The sequence below is a fragment of the Zonotrichia leucophrys genome, unplaced genomic scaffold, assembly GCF_028769735.1.
Source record: "Zonotrichia leucophrys gambelii isolate GWCS_2022_RI unplaced genomic scaffold, RI_Zleu_2.0 Scaffold_211_86132, whole genome shotgun sequence".
Taxonomy (NCBI): domain Eukaryota; kingdom Metazoa; phylum Chordata; class Aves; order Passeriformes; family Passerellidae; genus Zonotrichia; species Zonotrichia leucophrys.
This window is the reverse complement of record NW_026992416.1, coordinates 42,988-62,082: the sequence shown is the minus strand read 5'-3', so window position 1 is coordinate 62,082 and position 19,095 is coordinate 42,988. Positions and strand designations below refer to the sequence as shown.

Sequence of the window (19,095 nt, the reverse complement as noted above, 5' to 3'; positions counted from 1 at the left end):
CCGGGCACAGCACAGAGGCACAGAGAGCTTCAATCAGTCAGGGCTGGGAAGGTGCTGAGAAGTGCCTGGGGCACAATCACTGTCAGCCCTTGGCACAGGAACCTCTGGCTGCAGGACAATGCAGCTGCAGTTCCTGGAATGATCTCCTAAAACTGGAATATCCCAATGCCTACAGACCCTGTGAGTACATTCTCTGATTTTCTCTTGTGCAGAGCAGCCAGGGGTGCCCAGGGCTGTCCTGCAGAGCAGGGTCCTGCAGCCCAGGGCGCTGTGCTGGGGCAGGGACTCTGCTGCCTGCAAGGGACAGCTCTCAGCCAGCCCTGGCAGCTGCTCCCAGTACTGGGGGACAAGATCTGGGTGGGAGGAGACAGCTGGTAAGGCTTGGAAGTGTTATCCTTATGTGGGGAGGATGATCCATTGTTCAGGACTGCTCCCAGCATGGCATTTAACTGCAGAACATTTCTGAGTTGATTAAACAGGGAGCACAGCAAGGCAGGGGCTGCATAACAGCAGAAATCTTGTTATTTTAATTTATTGCTGTGGGTTGCCTGGATGGGAAATGACCCATAGGTACTCATCTCTCAGTTCGGGTTGGAAAAAAAAAACATTTTTTCTCAGATCTTACAAAACCAGGCATTGAGAGAAATCAGCATAGGGACCCTTACAGGCAGCATCAGTGTTGCTGTTCCAGCTTCCTCAGGAAGCTCTGACGTTGCCATCAGAGCCTGCAGTACCAGAGCTGCCCCTGGGCAGTGCCTGAGCTGGGAGGGGTCTGCAGGGCAGAGCTGAGCCCCCAGGGCTGGGCTGGGCTCTGGCAGCACTGGCAGGGCCCAGCTCTGGGCACAGGGAAGCAGCTGCTGGCAGGGACAGCTCCAGGCAGCAGAGCCCTGGGCAGGCAGAGGGGGGAAAGTGCCCCCAGGCTGTGCTGGGATATTTAAAGTCCTCTCCAAACCGAACTGTTCCATGATTACTTTTCTTACAGATCCCCAAGCCAATAAAGAACAAATGTCCAACAGCAGCTCCATCAGCCACTTCCTCCTTCTGGCATTGGCAGACACGTGGCAGCTGCAGCTCCTGCACTTCTGCCTCTTGCTGGGCATCTCCCTGGCTGCCCTCCTGGGCAATGGCCTCATCATCAGCGCCATAGCCTGCGGCCACCACCTGCACACGCCCATGTTCTTCTTCCTGCTCAACCTGGCCCTCAGCGACCTGGGCATGATCTGCACCACTGTCCCCAAAGCCATGCACAATTCCCTCTGGGACACCAGGAACATCTCCTACACTGGATGTGCTGCACAGGTCTTTTGTTTTGTATTTTTCATTTCAGCAGAGTTTTATCTCCTGACCATCATGTGCTACGACCGCTACGTGTCCATCTGCAAACCCCTGCACTACGGGACGCTCCTGGGCAGCAGAGTTTGTGCCCACATGGCAGCAGCTGCCTGGGCCAGTGCCTTTCTCAATGCTCTGCTGCTCACAGCCAATACATTTTCCCTGCCGCTGTGCCATGGCAATGACCTGGGACAGTTCTTCTGTGAAATCCCACAGATCCTAAAGCTCTCCTGTGCCAAATCCTACCTCAGGGAACGTGGGCTTCTTGTAGTTACTGCCAGTTTATCATCATGTTGTTTTGTATTCATTGTTTTCTCCTATGTGCAGATCTTCAGGGCTGTGCTGAGGATCCCCTCTGAGCAGGGACGGCACAAAGCCTTTTTCACCTGCCTCCCTCACCTGGCCGTGCTCTCCCTGTTCATCAGCACTGCCATGTTTGCTCACTTGAGGCCCCCATCCATCTCCTCCCCATGCCTGGATCTGGCTCTGTCAGTTCTGTACTCGGTGGTGTCTCCAGCCCTGAACCCCCTCATCTACAGCCTGAGGAACCAGGAGCTCAAGGCTGCAGTGTGGGCACTGATGAGTGGATGGTTTCAGGAACATTAAACTGCTGACAAATTTCTGCAGATCACTTATAATAAAAGTCTTCTTTCATACGTCTTGTTGGTTTGGAGGTGGGTTTTTTTTTTCCTTGTTTAATTTTTCTTACTATCTGCAAAGAAATGTCATTGTTTCTGCCATTTCTCATTGTGTTTCTCTCCACATTCCCTGTGGCCATAGACTGTGTCAATGAGGGGCTGTCTTCCTGAAGGCTTTAAATGAACTTAGGGGTATCCAGGCAAAGTTAACTGCAGAGATGCCCTTTTGTTGCCTTCTCTGGAGCTGCAGCAGCAATGTCTGTGTGCAGAGCTGGGGGCAGATCAGTGCTGGCCCAGCAGCTGTGCCCAGCAGCAGCAGCAGCACTTGGTGTTGCCAGTGCTGCTGCCGTGGCCCTGCCCCGCTGCCCTGGTGGCCCTGGTGTTGCTGCAGGGCCTGAGTGCTCTCGGGGCCGGGCACAGTCCTGGGTGTGGCAGTGCCGGGGCTGCAGCAGGGACAGGCCGTGGGCACTGCTGGGGCAGCGCTGACGCCTCAGCCCAGGGCCTGGGGGCTCCAGGCTCCTTGCCCAGGCTCTCTCAAGAACACACCCAGGCCAATGCTCAGCACAGAACGGGAAGGAGCAGCAGAGCAGGGGCTGATCCTTCCCCAGTGCGCTGCACAGCCCAGGGCAGTGTCCCAGAGCGTCCTCATGGAGCTGCCAACAACATCCCCCCTCTGGAGCCCTGGCCTCTCCCCCAGCTCACACAGGTGCCCCATCCTTGCAGGCACAGACACGGCAGCACTGCCTCAGCAGCCCGTTTGCATTGCACAGAGCAGGCAGGAGCACCCCCATGCTGTTGGTGTGGGGACATGAACCTGAGGGAGCACAAATGCCATCAGCCCCTGGGGCCAGCAAGGGCTGGGGGACACCAGGCAAACCACTCAGCTTTGTCCTGGCCTCTGCAGTCAGCCAGAAAGTTTGTTCCCATCAGCTGGGAATTTCCTGTGCCACTGCAGACGCTGTTGCTCAGAGCCAGGGCTGCCTGGCAGCCACCCCCGAACTGCCCTGAGCATTTCCTTTGCTTCACCTTTGCTTCCTTTACTCTTTCCTGGTCCAAATTTCTTCCTATTGCCCAGCCCTGTTCCCTCCTTCTGAAGAGGAGGCCCAGGCCTCATAGTGCAAACTGCTCCAAGGGTGGTTTCAGCAATTCCAGAATCAGGAAGGTTGGAAAAGACTTTGGAGATCATCAAGTCCAACCTGTGCCCTGACACCACCTTGTCTCCCCTGAGCTTCCTCTTCTCCACAATAAACAACCCCAGCTCCCTCAGCTGCTCCTCACAGGACTTGTGCTCCAGACACCTCCCCAGCCTTGCTGCCCTTCTCTGGACATGCTTCAGCCCCTCCATGTCCTTCCTAAATTGGGGCTCAGAACTGGACACAGCACTCGAGGTGTGGCCTCACCAGTGCTGAGCACAGGGGAAGAAACACTGCCCTGCTCCTGCTGGCCACACCATTCCTGATCCAGGCCAGGAGCCTTTGGCCTTCTTGGCCACCTGGGCACACTGCTGGCTCGTGTCCAGCCTGCTGTCCATCAGTCGCTGCAGGTCCCTTTCTGCCTGGCTGCTCTCCAGCCCCTCTGTCCCCAGCCTGTAGAGCTGCAGGGGTTATTGTGGGCAAAGTGCAGGACCCGGCACTTGGTGTTTTTCAACGTCACCTCTTGTTGGATTTGGGCCCTGGATCCAGCCTGTCCAGGGCCCTCTGCAGAGCCCTCCTACCCTCCAGCAGATCCACACTTACACCCAGCTTGGTGTCATCTGCAAATTTGCTGATGCTGGACTCAGTCCCCTCATGCAGATCATCAGTGCAGACATTGAAATCCACGCTGGCTGGCTCTGATCCCTCGGCCATCCTGTGGGTGCCCTGGGATGGCACTCAAGGTGATCTGTTCCATAACCTTGCCAGGCACCCAGGTCAGGCTGACAGGCCTGGAGTTCCCCAGCTCCTCCTTCCAGCCCTTCTTGGGGATGGGCTCACATTGGCACCTCCAGTGCTCTGGAACCTCCCTGCTGAGCCAGCACTGATGGTAAATGATGGAGAGCAGCTTGGGGAGCTCATCCACAGCTCCCTCATCCCTCTGGGATGGATCCCATCTGCTCCCAGAGACACCTGTGAGCATCTGAGTGGCTCAGCAGGTCCCCAGCTGCTTCCTCCTGGATTACAGGTGGCTGTTCTGCTCCCTGTGCCCATCTACCAGCTCAGGAGAACACTTGTCCTGAGGACAACTTGACTCATTCTGGAAAACTGAGGCTCATAAGGGGTTAAATACCTCCGCCTTTCCCTCATATTTCCATATCTCCCCCAATAATGAATAGAGATTGTCTTTGTACCTCCTTTTGCCAGTAATATATTTATAGAAACTTTTTTTATATCCTTCACAGAATTGGCCTGGTTTAGCCTTAAGCTTTGACCTCTCTAATTTTCTTTCTGCATGACCTGAAAACATCCTTAAACATTTTTTGAGTTACCTGCCTCTCTGTTCAAAGGTGATGCACCTTCTGTTTTGCCCCACGTTCCTGTAAAAGGCCCATCACATACAGAACGTCACCTGCTGGCTAAAGTACACCTCAGAGGAGGAAAATATAAGAGTCTATAAATTAAAAGAGGGAAAGCAAGCTAGTAAAGTAAAAGAAGAAAAGGCTGGGAAGGCTAACAAAAACTGGAACCCCCTTGACCACTTACCTCCTCCTACCCTTACAGTACCTCAAATCCTTCCTCCAATTCCTCTTGCTGTGGACCCAATTCCTCCTCCTCTCCCAGCTGTCATTCCTTTACCACCGCCTAACCCAGTTATCTTGGGTTTTGTTCTTCTTGTGATTTCCTCAGCCCTGCAAGAAGCACAAAAGCCGCAGTGACACAATCTGTGAGTCTGTAAAAGCCTTTGATTGTTTTCAGAGCAGGCCTGGCTGGAAACCCACCCTGCAGGGGCAGCTGGGAGGGAACCAGACCAGAAATGCAGCAATTTATCAATTTGTCCCTGTCCCCAGGGTACAGAGAGAGCCCCAGGTCTACTGGAAAGAAAACAACAACAATCTGCTCCTTAACCTGACAGGGACCTGGCTCCTTCCAAAGCTGAATTCACAGAGCTGGACAAACAAAAACCATTTATCCTAGCTTCATCAAAGAGCTGTATTTTGGGTCCAATAAGAGGGACAAGGGTCCTGTGCCTCCTGGCTCTGGGGAAGGGAATGGGGAGCCATTGGGGGTACTGGGAGCACTGGAACGGGGAGCTCTGGGCAGCCCCACATGGGACCCCCACTTGTGGCCACCCCAGCGACACGGTGAGCATCCATGGGAGCTTGGGGGCACAGATGGTGGGTGCCCTCAGGCAGGGACCCCCAATGCCCCCAGTGTCACCGCATGTCATCGTAGTCACGAGGGTCCCGCTGTCCCTCGTTGGGTCCTGACAGCTCTGTATTGGTCATTTTTGGGTCCCGAGGTGGGGCAGGGCTGGGGGACACCCATGGGGGCCCTGTAAGAGACCCTGGTTGTGGGGACTTGGGTGGGGGTGACACCCGAGGGTGACGTGTCATTGTCACCCTCTGTACTCACCGTCTGCCCGTTTGGTGCCCACAATGTGGGGGGTCCAGCACTGCCCCTTCCTCCCAGGGGATCCTGTGGGGATGGGGGGGGTCTGGGTCATGTCTGGGGAGGGGGAAAGGGGAGTCCCAGCAAGAGCCTCCCACTCACCTGTCCTGGAGCTTCCTGGCAGCTGCAAGGAAAAGGGGAGGGGGTGACCAATTCTGAGGACCTCAGGACGCCAGAACTTTCCTTGGACTTCAGCAGCTCCAACCACCCACGGGATCCCCATATCCCCTCTGCAGCCCCAAATTCCAATGGACCCCTGCTTCCCCCAGGACACTCTGATCACCCCTGAACCTCCCCGAACTTCTGCATCACTGCATTGCCCTCAGTCCCCCTGGTGCCCCCAACCCTCTGAGCCCCCAGAACCCCAAGCATGGCAGAGAGGGGGACACCCAAACAGTGCCAGGACCTAAAAAGATCCTCCAACATCCCAGAACAGCCCTCTAGGAGCTCTCCAAAGTCTCCAGGAGCTCCAAGTGCCACCCCAATGTTCCTCAAAGCCCACCCAGAAAAGGCCCTGGAGCCAGACAAAGACTCTCCAAATTGCCCCCAAATCCCCTCGGACCCCTAGGCGAGATCACTGCAGGCTCATTGTCCCCCAGCTCAGGTGCCCTCGGTGCTGCTGCTATCTGCCTCCACTCTGGGGGCTTCCCCTCACTCCAGGACTCCCATCCCCCCCATTGTCACCCACCCCTGTGGTGCCACCAGTGACAGCCCCTGATGACAGCCAGGAGCAGGAGCAGGAACAGGAGGGTCCTGCCGACATTCACAGAATTCCAAGAATTCTCCCCCTCATAGTAATTCAAGCCATGGCTCTAGTGAATTTGAGATAAGGGGGAGGGGGGGAGTGAGTGCGTGTGTCTGTGTCTGCAGGTATATCAGAGTTTTGGCTGTGACTAGCACAGCCTTTTTGCAAAGCAGCAAAACAAGTGTAAGAAGACACAGTGCTTAATTAGATTGTGCAAGAAGAGAACTAGAAAAGACTGATATTTTGTAAAACAGAGTTTATATAGAAGAGGTGAATGAGATGAATTAGTTAATGAGACTTATGAGATTTATGAGACTTCAGTTGGTACTGCAGTAAGTCTTTACTGGAAACAATCTGCTGTAGGGATTTAAGGTTCTCTGTAATAAACCGAATAGCCTGCCTTTGTGAGCAATTTCCGGGAGCCTTTGGTACATCAAGAGGCTAGCAGGCTGTGTGAGGTGACAGTGGCTGCGCCCTGGGCACAGGGACAGCTCTGGCTGCCCTGTCTCCCCAGGGAACACGGGAATGGCCTGTGGGCAAAAGCTGGATGTGCAGGTATTATTGCAGTGCGGTGTTTATGAGAAACACTGGTATTGCTGTTTTGCTGTTCCAATAAGTGTCAGGGTACATGCCCCGAGTGTAAATTAAAGGTTTCTGGTCAAGTGGATTCAGAACCTAAGGTCTTAGAGCTTGTGTGTGGGAATCACATCTGATACCTGCCACCTGGAGCTGTGTGTATAGGAGGAAAACTGAGAAACTACTGTGAAGGTCTGTAAAAAGGTTCAAATGGAAGCGAGATAGGGCAAGGAGAAATAAATAATGAGAACTGACCAGAGCAAACAGGTTCCTAAATTAGCCCCTTTTGGGAGGGGCTCGCTGGGAGGAGGTTGCCAGTAAGAGCAGCTCAGAAAATAAAAAGATTTATAGTGCTTCATTGCTGTTAGTACTGTTTTATAATAGGAAGATAAATGGGATAGTTTTTGTATGCTGAAATGTCTTTTGTTTTAAGAAATCACTCAGAATGACAGAGACTGTGAGATCAGACCGCTCTCTGGTCTTGGCCCTTGAAAAGGAAAACAAGGCAAAGAGAAAGCAAATCAAACATGTTGTTCAGCATGCAGCATAAGATAGCAACGTATGAAATCAGGCAAGGATTATCATGCTGAAATGCAAAGCAATCACAGTTCGCAAAATGAGTACATATGATTTGTTAAAGGCTTCCTCCCAAGGTAAGGGAGGAGGGGTAAAGGTGACCTTCCCAAAAGGGAAGAATTTTTGTCGGCACAAGGGTCATGTGTTCAGTTTTAAATAAAGCTTTAGTACCTGTGGAGAATGTTTATGTTGTAGTGTGGGGAATGAACAACTGGCCAGTCTGAGAAGGCATACTTTTGCAAACCTTTAAAGTAACATGTGTACTATGTGTACCTAAAAGCTTTTGTACAATTCGCTCAATTTGCTAAACATTCTCAAATGAGAAAGGTTACTGTGGAGGCAAATAATATAAAGATGTTAGGCTTAATATTAACAGACACTGAAATTAAGAAAGACATTAGTAAGGAGATATTAGAATAAGTAAATAAGTGTTTTCAAGGGTATGGGCCTCTGCTGCACAAGGGGGGAGAGTGAAAGATGCTCCCCCATGGGATGCTCCCCCATCAAGCTTAATGAAAGAACACAACCAGTGAGAACTGAGTAGTACCCTCAAAAGGAAGGTAAGGAAGGAATCAGTCCAATAACTGATAGTACTGGATTAAGGGCTGTCAATAAGATAACACAGAATTTGTACCCCGTGGTAGCAAATCCATAGACCTTACTAACTTGTTTAACACCTGAGCTAACCTGGTTCACTGTTTTAGGCCTAAGAGATGCCTTCTTTTGCCTCCCTATCCACGAAGCCAGCCAGAACATTTTTGCATTCAAACACAAGCTCACATAGTCCATGTGCCTGAAGGCTTCAAAATTCTCCACTCCGATTGGAGAACAGCTTGCAAGGACCCAGAGTCCCAGGAAGCTCCACAAGAAGAAAGGAGGCTGTTGCAGTACATAGATGATCTTCTAGTAGCCACTCGGACGAGGGAAGCGAGAGAAGCCTGGAAGGTAAGCCTTTTGAATTTCCTAGGACTCCAAGGACGCAGAGTCTCAAAGAAAGAGGCACAGGTAGTGAAACAGAAGGTAATCTACCTGGAGTAAGAAGTGAGTGCTGAGCAGCAGACTTTAAGGCAGGGAAGCCCTATGCCAAACCCTGAACCCCAGACAACGAAAGAACTCCAAACCTTCTTAGGCATGGCAGTGTAGTGCCAGCTGTGGGTTCATAATTATGGACTGTTCGCCAGACCCCTCTATGCTCTTATTGCCAATGGGAACTGAGATCTCCAGAGGACAAGAGACACCACACGGGCCTTTCACCAGCTAGAGAGTCCCCTCATGTCGGCTCCAGCTTTGAAACTTCCAGATGTAAGTAAAGCATTCTTTCTATTTTTCCACGCAAGGAATTGCCCTGGGAATATTGGCTCAGGACTTGGGTCCATACCGGAGGGCAGTTGCTTACCTCTCTAAGCAACTAGATGCAACAGCCGAAGGATGGCCAGGTTGCCTCAGAGCTGTAGCAGCAGTTGTGCTGAACATTCAAGAGGCACACAAGTTTACCCTGGGACAAAAATGACTGTGCTAGTGTCCCACACAGTGTCCGCAGTACTGGAAGTAAAGAGTGGCCACTGGCTTTCACCAGAGAGGTTTCTGAAATACCAGGCCATCATGGTAGAGCAAGATGATGTAGAGATAGTGGTGACTAATATTGTCAACCCAGCTTCTTTTCTCAGTGGAATCAAGGAGAAGCAGTACACCACGATTGCCTAGAGACCATTGAAGCTACCTACTCCAGCCGCCCAGACTTAAAGGACACTCCTCCGGACGATGCAGAGACCTGGCTCAATGACAAGAAAGCAGCATTGCAAAATTCACAGTGACTACCTGCAGAGAAGGTAATAGAGTCTGGACCCTTACCAGCAGGTACCTCTGCACAGGATGCTGAGATAAATGCATGGACCCATGCCTTAGAAACAGCAAAAGGCATTTAGAGTTGTGCATGCACATGGAGCCATCTGGAAGGAGAGGGGACTGCAGACCTCACAGGGAAAGAAGAGACAATCCAGCTGCTGGAAGCAGTTCAGCTACCTGAAAAAGCATATTAAGGCACACCAGAGAGTGAGCTTAAAATTGGAGGAAAGAAATGAGCTGGCAGATGGAGAGGCAAAGAAAGCAGCAAAGGGTGAGGTACAGATTTTCCTCGAAGGTAAGCCATAATACAATAATACTAATTAAAAGAGACGTACAACTGCAAGGGGTGGGCTACCATTGAAAGAGAGCTAGTAATCCCTTCCCATTTTCGTGGTTACTAGTGAAGGAAGGGCACTAGAAAACACACTAGAGCCTAACTACCTAAAGCCTTTTATAGAGTGTGGCCCTTTTCTCAAAATGACCAAGGCTGCGAGTGATACAGAGTGCATTGAAATGAAGTGTTGACTTTGAAGTAGTAATTCCCACAGGCTTTCTAGAACACACATCTGATTAAAAGAACTGTTGTATCGTTGTCAGGAATTTATATGCCACTATCACTCAGGTGAGCTGATAATGTGATCCTTGCCTCCAGACTAACCTCAAAATACCCCCCCGGGCCAAAACCTGGTCAGACTGGGAGAGGCCATGGGCCTGTATAGCAGTGGCAAATTAACTTTTCAGAACTCCCAAGGAAAGGGGGGGTATCAGTATTTACTGGTATTAATAGATACATTTTCAGGGTGGCCAGAAACGTTCCCCACCAGAACTGTCAAAGCTCAAGAGGTGACCAGATTATTTTTACAAGAAATAATACCATGCTTCAGAGTTCCAGCCACAATATCCTCAGATGAAGAATCACATTTCATTTCCAAAAAAGTGCAACAGATCAGTAGCCATCTGGGCATAGATTAGGAACTTCACACCCCACACCGCCCCCAGTCAAGTGGCTAGGTGGAGAGAATGAATCATTTGATTAAGCAGCAAATCATGAGACTGGGGCAAGAAGTTAATCTACCCTAGCCCAAGCTCTTCCACTAGCACTATTGCAAATTCAAACTAAACCTTTTGAGCTAAAGGAATGCTGAATCCTTTTGGAATGCCTTATAGAAGACCATATAGAATACAAGGGGAATGTTGAGAATGTCCACCTACATGGTGGCATTAAGCAAACAGCTCAGAGTAATTGAGAAACGTGTGGCTGGAACTCGGAGCAGGGAGTTGGATAGCCTGGGGTTGATGTATATGTTAAGTCTCTTACAGAGAAGACTTCGGAACCACAGTGGGAGAGACCACTGCAAGTACCTCTCACCACCTTCACTGCAATCAAAATCAAGGAGCAGAATGCTGGATCCATCACTCTCGGGTGAAGAAGGCCCAGAAGCCCCTTCAGGAGTGACACCAGGAGACAATGAACTGAGACTAAAACTTACTCGGGCAAAATGAGTATATTGCAGTCGAGAGTAGCTCATACTTTAGTGTACAGAATTGTTTTGTATGGAATTATAACCGAAGTTTTAGAACTAGAAAGTACCTCTACCCAAAGCAATGCTGAATGGCCTTAGTCCCTAGCATTTAATCAGTATACTAAATCCATAAAAAAACCTTTTGAGTGATTTGCGGAGAAAGGAAGAAACCTCACAACTTGTAAAAGTTGCAAAGCCCGGTATGCCTTTATTACGACGCGCGTCGGACGCAAGCCTCCCAAAAGGCGTGCGTGCCCCTGGAGACTCCGAGTCCCCTTTTTATCCCCCCTTCCAAATGCATATGCATACAGTTTCAAATTAAGTTCATACATATTCATTCCACGCGACATTTAGCACTAATTCTTCTTTATTGAAGGAATTCCTAGGTCGGGGGCAGGTTGACCTCGCGGTTTTCTGTTTTTCTTTCTCTGTCTCCTTGCTCTCTCTGGAATGCGGCCTCTCCTTCAGCTTTAGCTCCACAGACCCTTCACCTCTCCTAGACACTTTACCTAGTTCAGGATGGATATTCTGTCTCATGAGATAAAGAAGGTTTATATTAAACATATCTACTGTAGTAATCCACGAGAATCAAGTATGTGAAGAGTAAAAATAGCAAAAACAAGAGCTGTAAACACTTCAAAGAATCTGAAGAGAAGAAATCAAAGTAAAGTGCTTAGTCATCAATAAGATGGCTTATAAGAGACCAGATGTAATTAGTGTCTGAACCTCCCCTAGTGTATATGAACACCAAGAAGTCTGTGATGACCTAAGTGAATCAGACTGTTAGTGTAATTTCACCCTGACACAGCCTGTAGAAGTGACCTGCCTTTGAGCTCAAGTTACTGTCAGACTTTCATTTGAATTCAAAGTAGACACTGCACTTTTTACCACAGCAGGGCCTTATAAAGTGATTTTCCTTATTTATAGCTATCTCTTTTCCTACTGAGATTTAGATCAGTGATTGTCCCAGTCTGAAGTGGTTAGATTCTGCTTAAAAGAAGTAGAGAGAGAGACCCCCTCAGAGCTCAGCAGCAAGCTGTAAGATTTTGAGCATCACTTTTGTGCTGAGTGTTTCAAATAGCAGAAACCTGATCCCAGTTTCTTCTGCAGCACTGCAATAAATTTAAGCTTTTCTCTCAAGATTTCCCCTCCATTATCTTCTGCCCTGAACACAGTCCACAGCTTGATCTTTGCTAGAAGCAAAGTGAGTGACCAAGAGAGACATTCCTGCTTGCCACACATCTGAGAAATCAAGTGCTTTAGAGAGAGAGAAAGAAGTTAAATTCCCTGAAGTCTCTACATTTCAGAACAAACATCTGTCTCGAGTATGACCTAAACCTCTGTCAAATACACTTGTGAAGTGTGTCTGAATTTGTAGTACGAGCCCAGCACATCCCTCTAGCAGAAAGAGATAATCATAGACAGAAAACAGTTCCTGTTCCCCATAACAAACATCTAACTGGCATATTAGGGACAAGATTAAGAGTTTTAAATAGAATTGATTCAGAAATACTGATGAATAAACTAACTGCTGCAGCAAGTAGCCTAACAAAATTGAAGCAGCCTTTATAGTAATCTCTATTAGCATTAAGAACTAGCCAGTGACAGATTTCAAAAGTACTGCCAAAGTAAAGAAGTATGAACAAGCTGAAGACCAAGACCACAAATTGATAGTAGAAGCACTTAGTATAGTTCAAGATAATGTGTCTTTAGCTTTCAGTTGTATACAAGCACAGTTATAGATACAAGCAACAGCAGCTCTGATCATATAAAAAAGAAGTGAAAGTAATTTTCCAACTGAAATTCAGAAAATTGAATGAGATAATGCAATTGATTTTGAAAAGAAGTTTTAATCCTAGTAAACTATAGTGAATTTCACCTATGATCCTATTTCTAATGTAGCCACTGCCTTTGTGCTTACCATATGTAATGCCACTGTTTATGTTATCCATCCCATCATTGCCCTAAGATTAAACCATGAAGAAACAACACTCTATCCTTCAGAACATAGAGTGTGGGCACGAAAAGATGAATGAAAAGTAGCAGATAGTAAACTTAGAATCCTGCATTACTAGAGAACAAATGAGATTCATTTGTGAAAGCAATACTGCTAATGCCCAGGATGTGTTTAGACACTGAACAGAGTATTTGTCACTTTAAAATTCATCCAGTCACTGACCAGGAAACTGTGCTCGTATATCCTAGAAAAAAGTGTATGTTTGAGAACTGCTTATGCTGCTGTACAAATTGATAGCAATGATGTTATTCTGTCTAGTAGAAACCATTCTAATCTCTGTATTTGTATTTGTAATTTTGTTAAGATTATTGAGTGTGATTTTTCGTATTTAGTACCAGTAACATCCCACCAGCTGATTACAGCCAATTACACCATGTATCACAGACTACCACCTACCCCTATCAGGGCGAACCTTACATTAGTAAAACAATTAATTAAGCACCAAGACCTAAATCCGAGAAAGTAGAAAGAAAACCTTAATTACTGTCCAACATGATACAAAAGAAATAACCAGAGTTCTACAAAGAATAAAATACAGATAATCACTAGTGAGATGTGATCTTTGAGTGATCACCAACTGCAAATAGAATCTTTGATAAGTTGTGCCACCCTATTCTAGTTTTACTAATATTAGTTAAAATAAGCTTAAGATTATCTATTACATTGTTAATTTAGAACTCGAGAATACTACAACGAATAGCTGTACTAACCTCTTTATCAAACGTACATAGTGAAACATTAAAAGACACTTATTGTTGTAGAAATTTTCCTTAAGTAAAAAAATTTACTTATTTCCTAGGAAAGAGGGGAATGAGACAGAGTAAAGATCCATCCTGAACTAAGTGAAGTGTCTGAGAGAAGTGAAGAGTCTGTGGAGCTAAAGCTGAAAGAGAGGCCGCGTTCACAGAGACAGCAAGGAGACAGAGAAAGAAAAACAAAAAAACCACGAGGTCAATCTGCCCCCGACCTAAAAATTTCTCCGATAAAGAAGAATTAGTGCTAAGTGTCATGCAAGATGAATATGTATGAACTTATTGTGAAACTGTATGCATATGCATTTAGAAGGGAGATAAAAAGAAGTCTGAAATCTTCAAGAGTATGCATGCCCTTTTGGGGAGTCTTGCGTCCGGCGCGTGTCGTAATAAAGCATACCGGGCTTTACAACTTTTACAAGTTGTGAAGTTTCTTCTTTTCTCCGCAAAACACACTCCCTGGGCCCCCTCCCCAAATTCCCTCTGGGGGAGCAGGAGCTGGGGCAGGAGCCCTGTGGGGAGGGACGAGGGGGTGGCACCAGGATGGGAGGGTCACACACGGCCCAGGGGGATCCCCCCTCATTCCCAGGGTGCCAGGAAGACAAACCCCTACATGGAGCCCCTGTGCCCCAGCAGCACCTTGTGGGCAGGGTCGGGTGGCAACTCTGGGGGTCTGGGGGGCCATGACTGCCCCAAAACCCCCTCCCAGCCTCCTCAAACCACCCCACAGATCTCTGTTCACTCCCCAAACCACTCCATGCAACAGAAATGGCCTCAAGATCCATCAAAACTCTTCCACCTCTCCAAAGACCCAGCCAAATTCTTTCCAAGCTGCACAGCCCTTCCAGAACTCCCAAAACTCCCCCAGAGACCCCTCAAAAGCCCCCTATACACTCCCAGCACCAGAAATGCCCTCAAGAGGTAACAAAACCGCCTTTGAATCCCCTCAGGATCACCTAAACCCCTTCCCTGCCCCCCATGGCACTGACCAGGGGAGGTCTGTGGACAGCAACAGCCACAGCTGGGAGCAGCTCAGGCACTTCATCACCGTTTTAGGCACTTCCATCCCTTTGGGCTCTTCCCAGAGGCCTGCAGATGTTGGAGAGGGGACTGCAGGGAGGGATGAGGGATGCCAAGAGTGGGGTTTTGTGCACAGGAGGAGGGGCTGTGTGAGCCACTTCCTGGGGTGTCCATCTGGAGGCCCCCCTGGTGGTCCCGGGGCCCCAGGCTGCAGAGCTGTCACCACCTCCTACTTGGGGTGGTGGCTCTGGTGGGACCTCTGTTCCTTGGGGCTCTTCCTGCAGCCAGAGAACCTGTAGGGACCCTCCTCTGGGTGGGTCCTCCAGGTGTTCCATGAGCTTTGCTCCATGAGCTCCTACTGGAAGTGACTGGGCTCTCCTGGGATCACACAGAGATCATACTGGGAGTGACTGGGAAAGACTCCAAGCATGCTGAGGGCAACTGGGATATATTGGGAGTGTCTGTAACCCTGTTGGGAGTGACAGAGACCACACTGAGAACAGGGACCATGCTGGGGACAACTGGGACCATGCTGGAGGCAACTGGGAGCAAGTGGGAGTGACTGGGTCTACACTGAGGGCAACTGGGCATGACTGGGACCCTGGTGGAAGAGACTGGGATCATACAGGGAGTGACTGGGACTATACTAGAGGCCACTGCTATAACACTGGGAGCAACAGGGAGCAATTGGAGCCATGCTGAGGGCAACAGGGATCATACTGGGAGTGACTGGGCTCTGGGAAGCACAGGATGGTGATGAGCAGGAGGACAACTCCCATCCCAGCCCCACAAATAACCCCTATTGCTGTGGATCCCCCCAGCCCCTGGCTTCCCCAAGTCAGCCCTGCTCTGACTGTTCTGGACTTGCAGCAGCTCCGGGTCAGTGGGGGATGTTCTGGGTGCACTCACAAGGCTGGCTCTGGGACTCCCAATATTCTGGCTCAAATCTGGCCCTGCTCAAAGGGGGTCCCAGCCAGATGCATGCAAAGGTGGGTGAGGAGGCTGAAGCACTGACTGAAGCTCTTCCCACATTCCAAGCACTTGTAGGGCTTCTCCCTGCCATGAAGGTGCTCAGGAACCACCAGCTCCAAGCTGCATCTGGATCTCCAGCTGCTTTCCCAGCACAGAGTGGGTCTTTCCTCCTCACAGCTTCCTGGGCTGGGTTTGCAGCCCCTCTTCATGTGGGATCTCCAGGACCTTTTGTCCCCATTGAATTCCTGCACTGTCAAGCCTCTCAGAACAGCCTCTTCCACAAGGTTCTGCTGTGGGGATTTGTCGTCCCTGGTCTCCATCCTCAGCTTCTTGTATGGGCAAGGAAGGACAAGGAGCAAAAGGAACAATGACAAGGAAGGAAAAACCCAGGAAGGAAGGGAGGGAGGGAGGGAGGGAGGAAATTTATTTTTGTGCCACAGGGAAAGAGCAAGAGATTTCTCCAATCCACTCTTCGCAGGACGGCGCTGGCAGTGGGGTTGTCCTGCAGCCCGCGGCCGTGCTGGGCTGGGAGACAGAGCAGGAGAGAGGGGGAAAGGGGCACTGACTTCTTCCTCACCTGCCTGGGGCTGCCAGGGCATCTTCATCTTCCTCATGGTCTCCTCCTCTATCTGGTCAAACTTTGGGAACTGAAATTCCTCTTTTGGGGGAAAAACAAGGTGTGGGTGTGTTGGCTTGGGTGTTCCTGCTGCCCAATTCCATCCCCAGAAGTCACCAGGTGTCTGGTGTCCATAAAAACCTCCAGACCACCAAGGTTCAGCCACCCTCATAAAAACCCAAACCACCAGGATTCACCAAACAACCATTCACCCAGGAGTTCCCCTGCTCTGGTCTCTCCACTTTGGGGTTCAGGGGTCCCTCCTGTCTGGCCTTCTGCAGCTCCAGTGTGTATTGGTGTCCCCTCTCTCTGGGCTGCAGGGGCTCCTGGCAATCCCAAAGGTTCCCTTCCCTGGGCTCCCAGGTGGGTGTCAGAGGGGCTCAGGGGTACCAGCTGTGCGGGGTTCCCATTTCAGGGCCCCGGGGTACCCCTGGGTCTCCCTTGTCCATGGTCCCAACATCTCCAGGCTGCAGAGGGTCCCCCCTATCCGGGCTCCACGTTCCAGGCTCCCGGGGTCCCCCTTATCGGGATGTCCGACCCCGCAGGCTGCAGAGGCTCCCCCAGCTCCGGTGCCGCTCAGGCACTGCGGATTCTGCAACAAGGCTGAATATCCAGTTCATGGAATCTTTGTTATCTCTGCTTGCATGTGCAAAACCAGCTGCTCCTGAGACAATCCTAGCTCTGACTGAAGGCTTCCCACCCAAAGTGCTGCATTCAGTTCTGACACACCATTAAGAAATCCAAGAGCAAAACTGAACACTGATCATAGAATCTTGCAAAATCCCATCCCAGAACATTTTGTCATAAAATCACAAATATTAACAGATGCTGAGAAAGTCAACAACATTACAAAACAAGGTTCCAACAGCTGGGACTAGAAGAGTTCAGGCAATGCATTTGATTGGAAGGAGCCCTCTCTTTCTGACATGTGAGCAATGCCATCAAATTTCCCAAACCAGGGAAATGGGGAGTCCTGGCAGCAGCAGCTTCACACACAGCAATGACACAGAACAGGGCAGGGCAAGAGGTTGAAAAAATGATAACTTCTACTTGCAATTAAGAACTCTTGTTTCAAGTTCTACTAAAGACACTCTTAATATATAGTCAAAAAGACTTAAAAATACAAACAGTAATTGTAATATTAAGAGCAAAAGTAGCCAAAATGGCAATAATAAGAATGAATAATAATGGTAATAAAACCTGACGATATTTATACTAGGTTTGCCTTGCCAGGTTTTGGTAAGAGGGGGCTCTAGGAGCACCTTCTGTGAGAGGCTGCTGGAAGCAGCTGCTCCTCTATGTCCCACAGCAGCAATTCCAGCCAGCTCCAGGACAGACCAGCCGCCGGCCAAGGCTGGGCCAGTTAGAAATGGTGGTAACACTTTTGGGATAAGAGATTTATGAAAATAAGTTATCATGTCGTTATAGCTGTGACCAAGGGGAAAACATGTGAGAGAGGAACAACTCTGCACAGCCCAGGGCAGGGCAGGACAAGGGGCAGGAGCTGATCCAGGGGCTGGAGCTGATTGCTCTGAGGTTCCCTGGGGCAGCCCCTGGGGAGGCAGCTGGGCCCCTGCAGCCCATGGAGGGCACGGAGAGCAGAGGTGCACCTGCAGCACCTGGAGGAGTCCGTGCTGGAGCAGGGGGGGCCTGAGCAGGGGCTGTGACCCCATGAGAAGCCTGTGCTGGAGCAGGGACCAGGCAGGGGCCTGCAAACCCATGGAGAGTGGAGCCCATGCTGGAGCAGGGTCCTTCCATGTGAGCCCATGGGAGAGTAAGGCATGCTGCAGCAGTTTGTGAAGAGCTGCTGTCCCTGAGATGAACTCACCCTGGAGAAGTTCATGGAGAAGTGTCCCCAGGAGGGACCCCATGGTGCAGCAGGGGAACGTCTCCTCTCCTTGAGCAGCAGGAGAAACAACAGGAATGAACTGAGCAGAGCCCCCAGTGCCTGTCTGCCTGCACCCACTGGGGGAGGAGGCAGAGCTGGGAAGGAGGGAGGAATGGGCAGAAGGTGTTTTTAAAGCTTTATTTTACTTCTCACTATCCTGCTCTGATTGATAGTAATAAATTCAATTAATATCTCTAATTTTGAACTGTTTTGCCCATGATGGCATTTGCTTAGTGATCTGTCCCAGTCCTTAACTCAACCCATGAAGACTTCATTCTATTTTCTCTCTCCTCTCCATCTCTGGAGGGGAGTGAGAGAGCAGCTTTGGTGGGTGCCTGACATCCGTCTCTGCTCCTTGTGATGTCACAGGCCCATGAGTGTCCCAAGTGTGGGAAGAGCTTCTGCCAGAGCTCAGCCTTGACCCAACACCAATGGAGGCACCACTATGGGCAGCCCTGTGAGTGCCCTGAGTGTGGGAAGAGCTCCGTGCACTGCTCCAGCTCCATCCCCCATGGGACAGTCCATGCTGGATGATCCCCAGTGACCCAAGGTGGGAAGAGCCCCGGTGATCCTTGGTGCTGGTGATCCATTTTGGGAAGACACCTGCCTGGGGGGCTCCAATTCATCCTGGCTCCCTGTACCCTTGTCTTTTAATTTCTCTTTGTCCTTTCAAAAATCCCCAAAACTGGGTAAAAATAAAGATGTTGAACTAAGGCAAGGATGGGGACACGGGGGAATCTTGCAGGGGATGTGGGGGATGCTGGGTCCGAGGGAGCTGAGGGTTCCTGGGAGGGACTTGGGGGTTGCTCAGGCCTTTGGGCACCCCAGGCCGAGCAGCTCCAGCTGCACTGGGAGATCCCGGTGGAGGTTCTGGGGCAGCTGATCAAGGAGCCCCTGGCCCAGGACTGTCCCCATGTCCCCCTGTCTCAGTTCCCAGTGTCCCCTGTGCAGGATCCCTCTCTCCCTGTTTTCACCCCCCTCTTGCCCACCCGTTCCCATGTCACCGTGCTC

General features: G+C 50.0%; 1 protein-coding gene across 1 annotated transcript; it reads left to right on the top strand.

Moving 5' to 3' along the window:
* The first annotated feature begins 1,005 nt into the window (after positions 1–1,005).
* Positions 1,006–1,938, top strand: LOC135461180 (olfactory receptor 14C36-like). Its single transcript, XM_064738164.1, has one exon. It carries the CDS (start codon positions 1,006–1,008, stop codon positions 1,936–1,938), a length of 933 nt encoding a protein of 310 aa, XP_064594234.1.
* Positions 1,939–19,095: the final 17,157 nt, after the last annotated feature.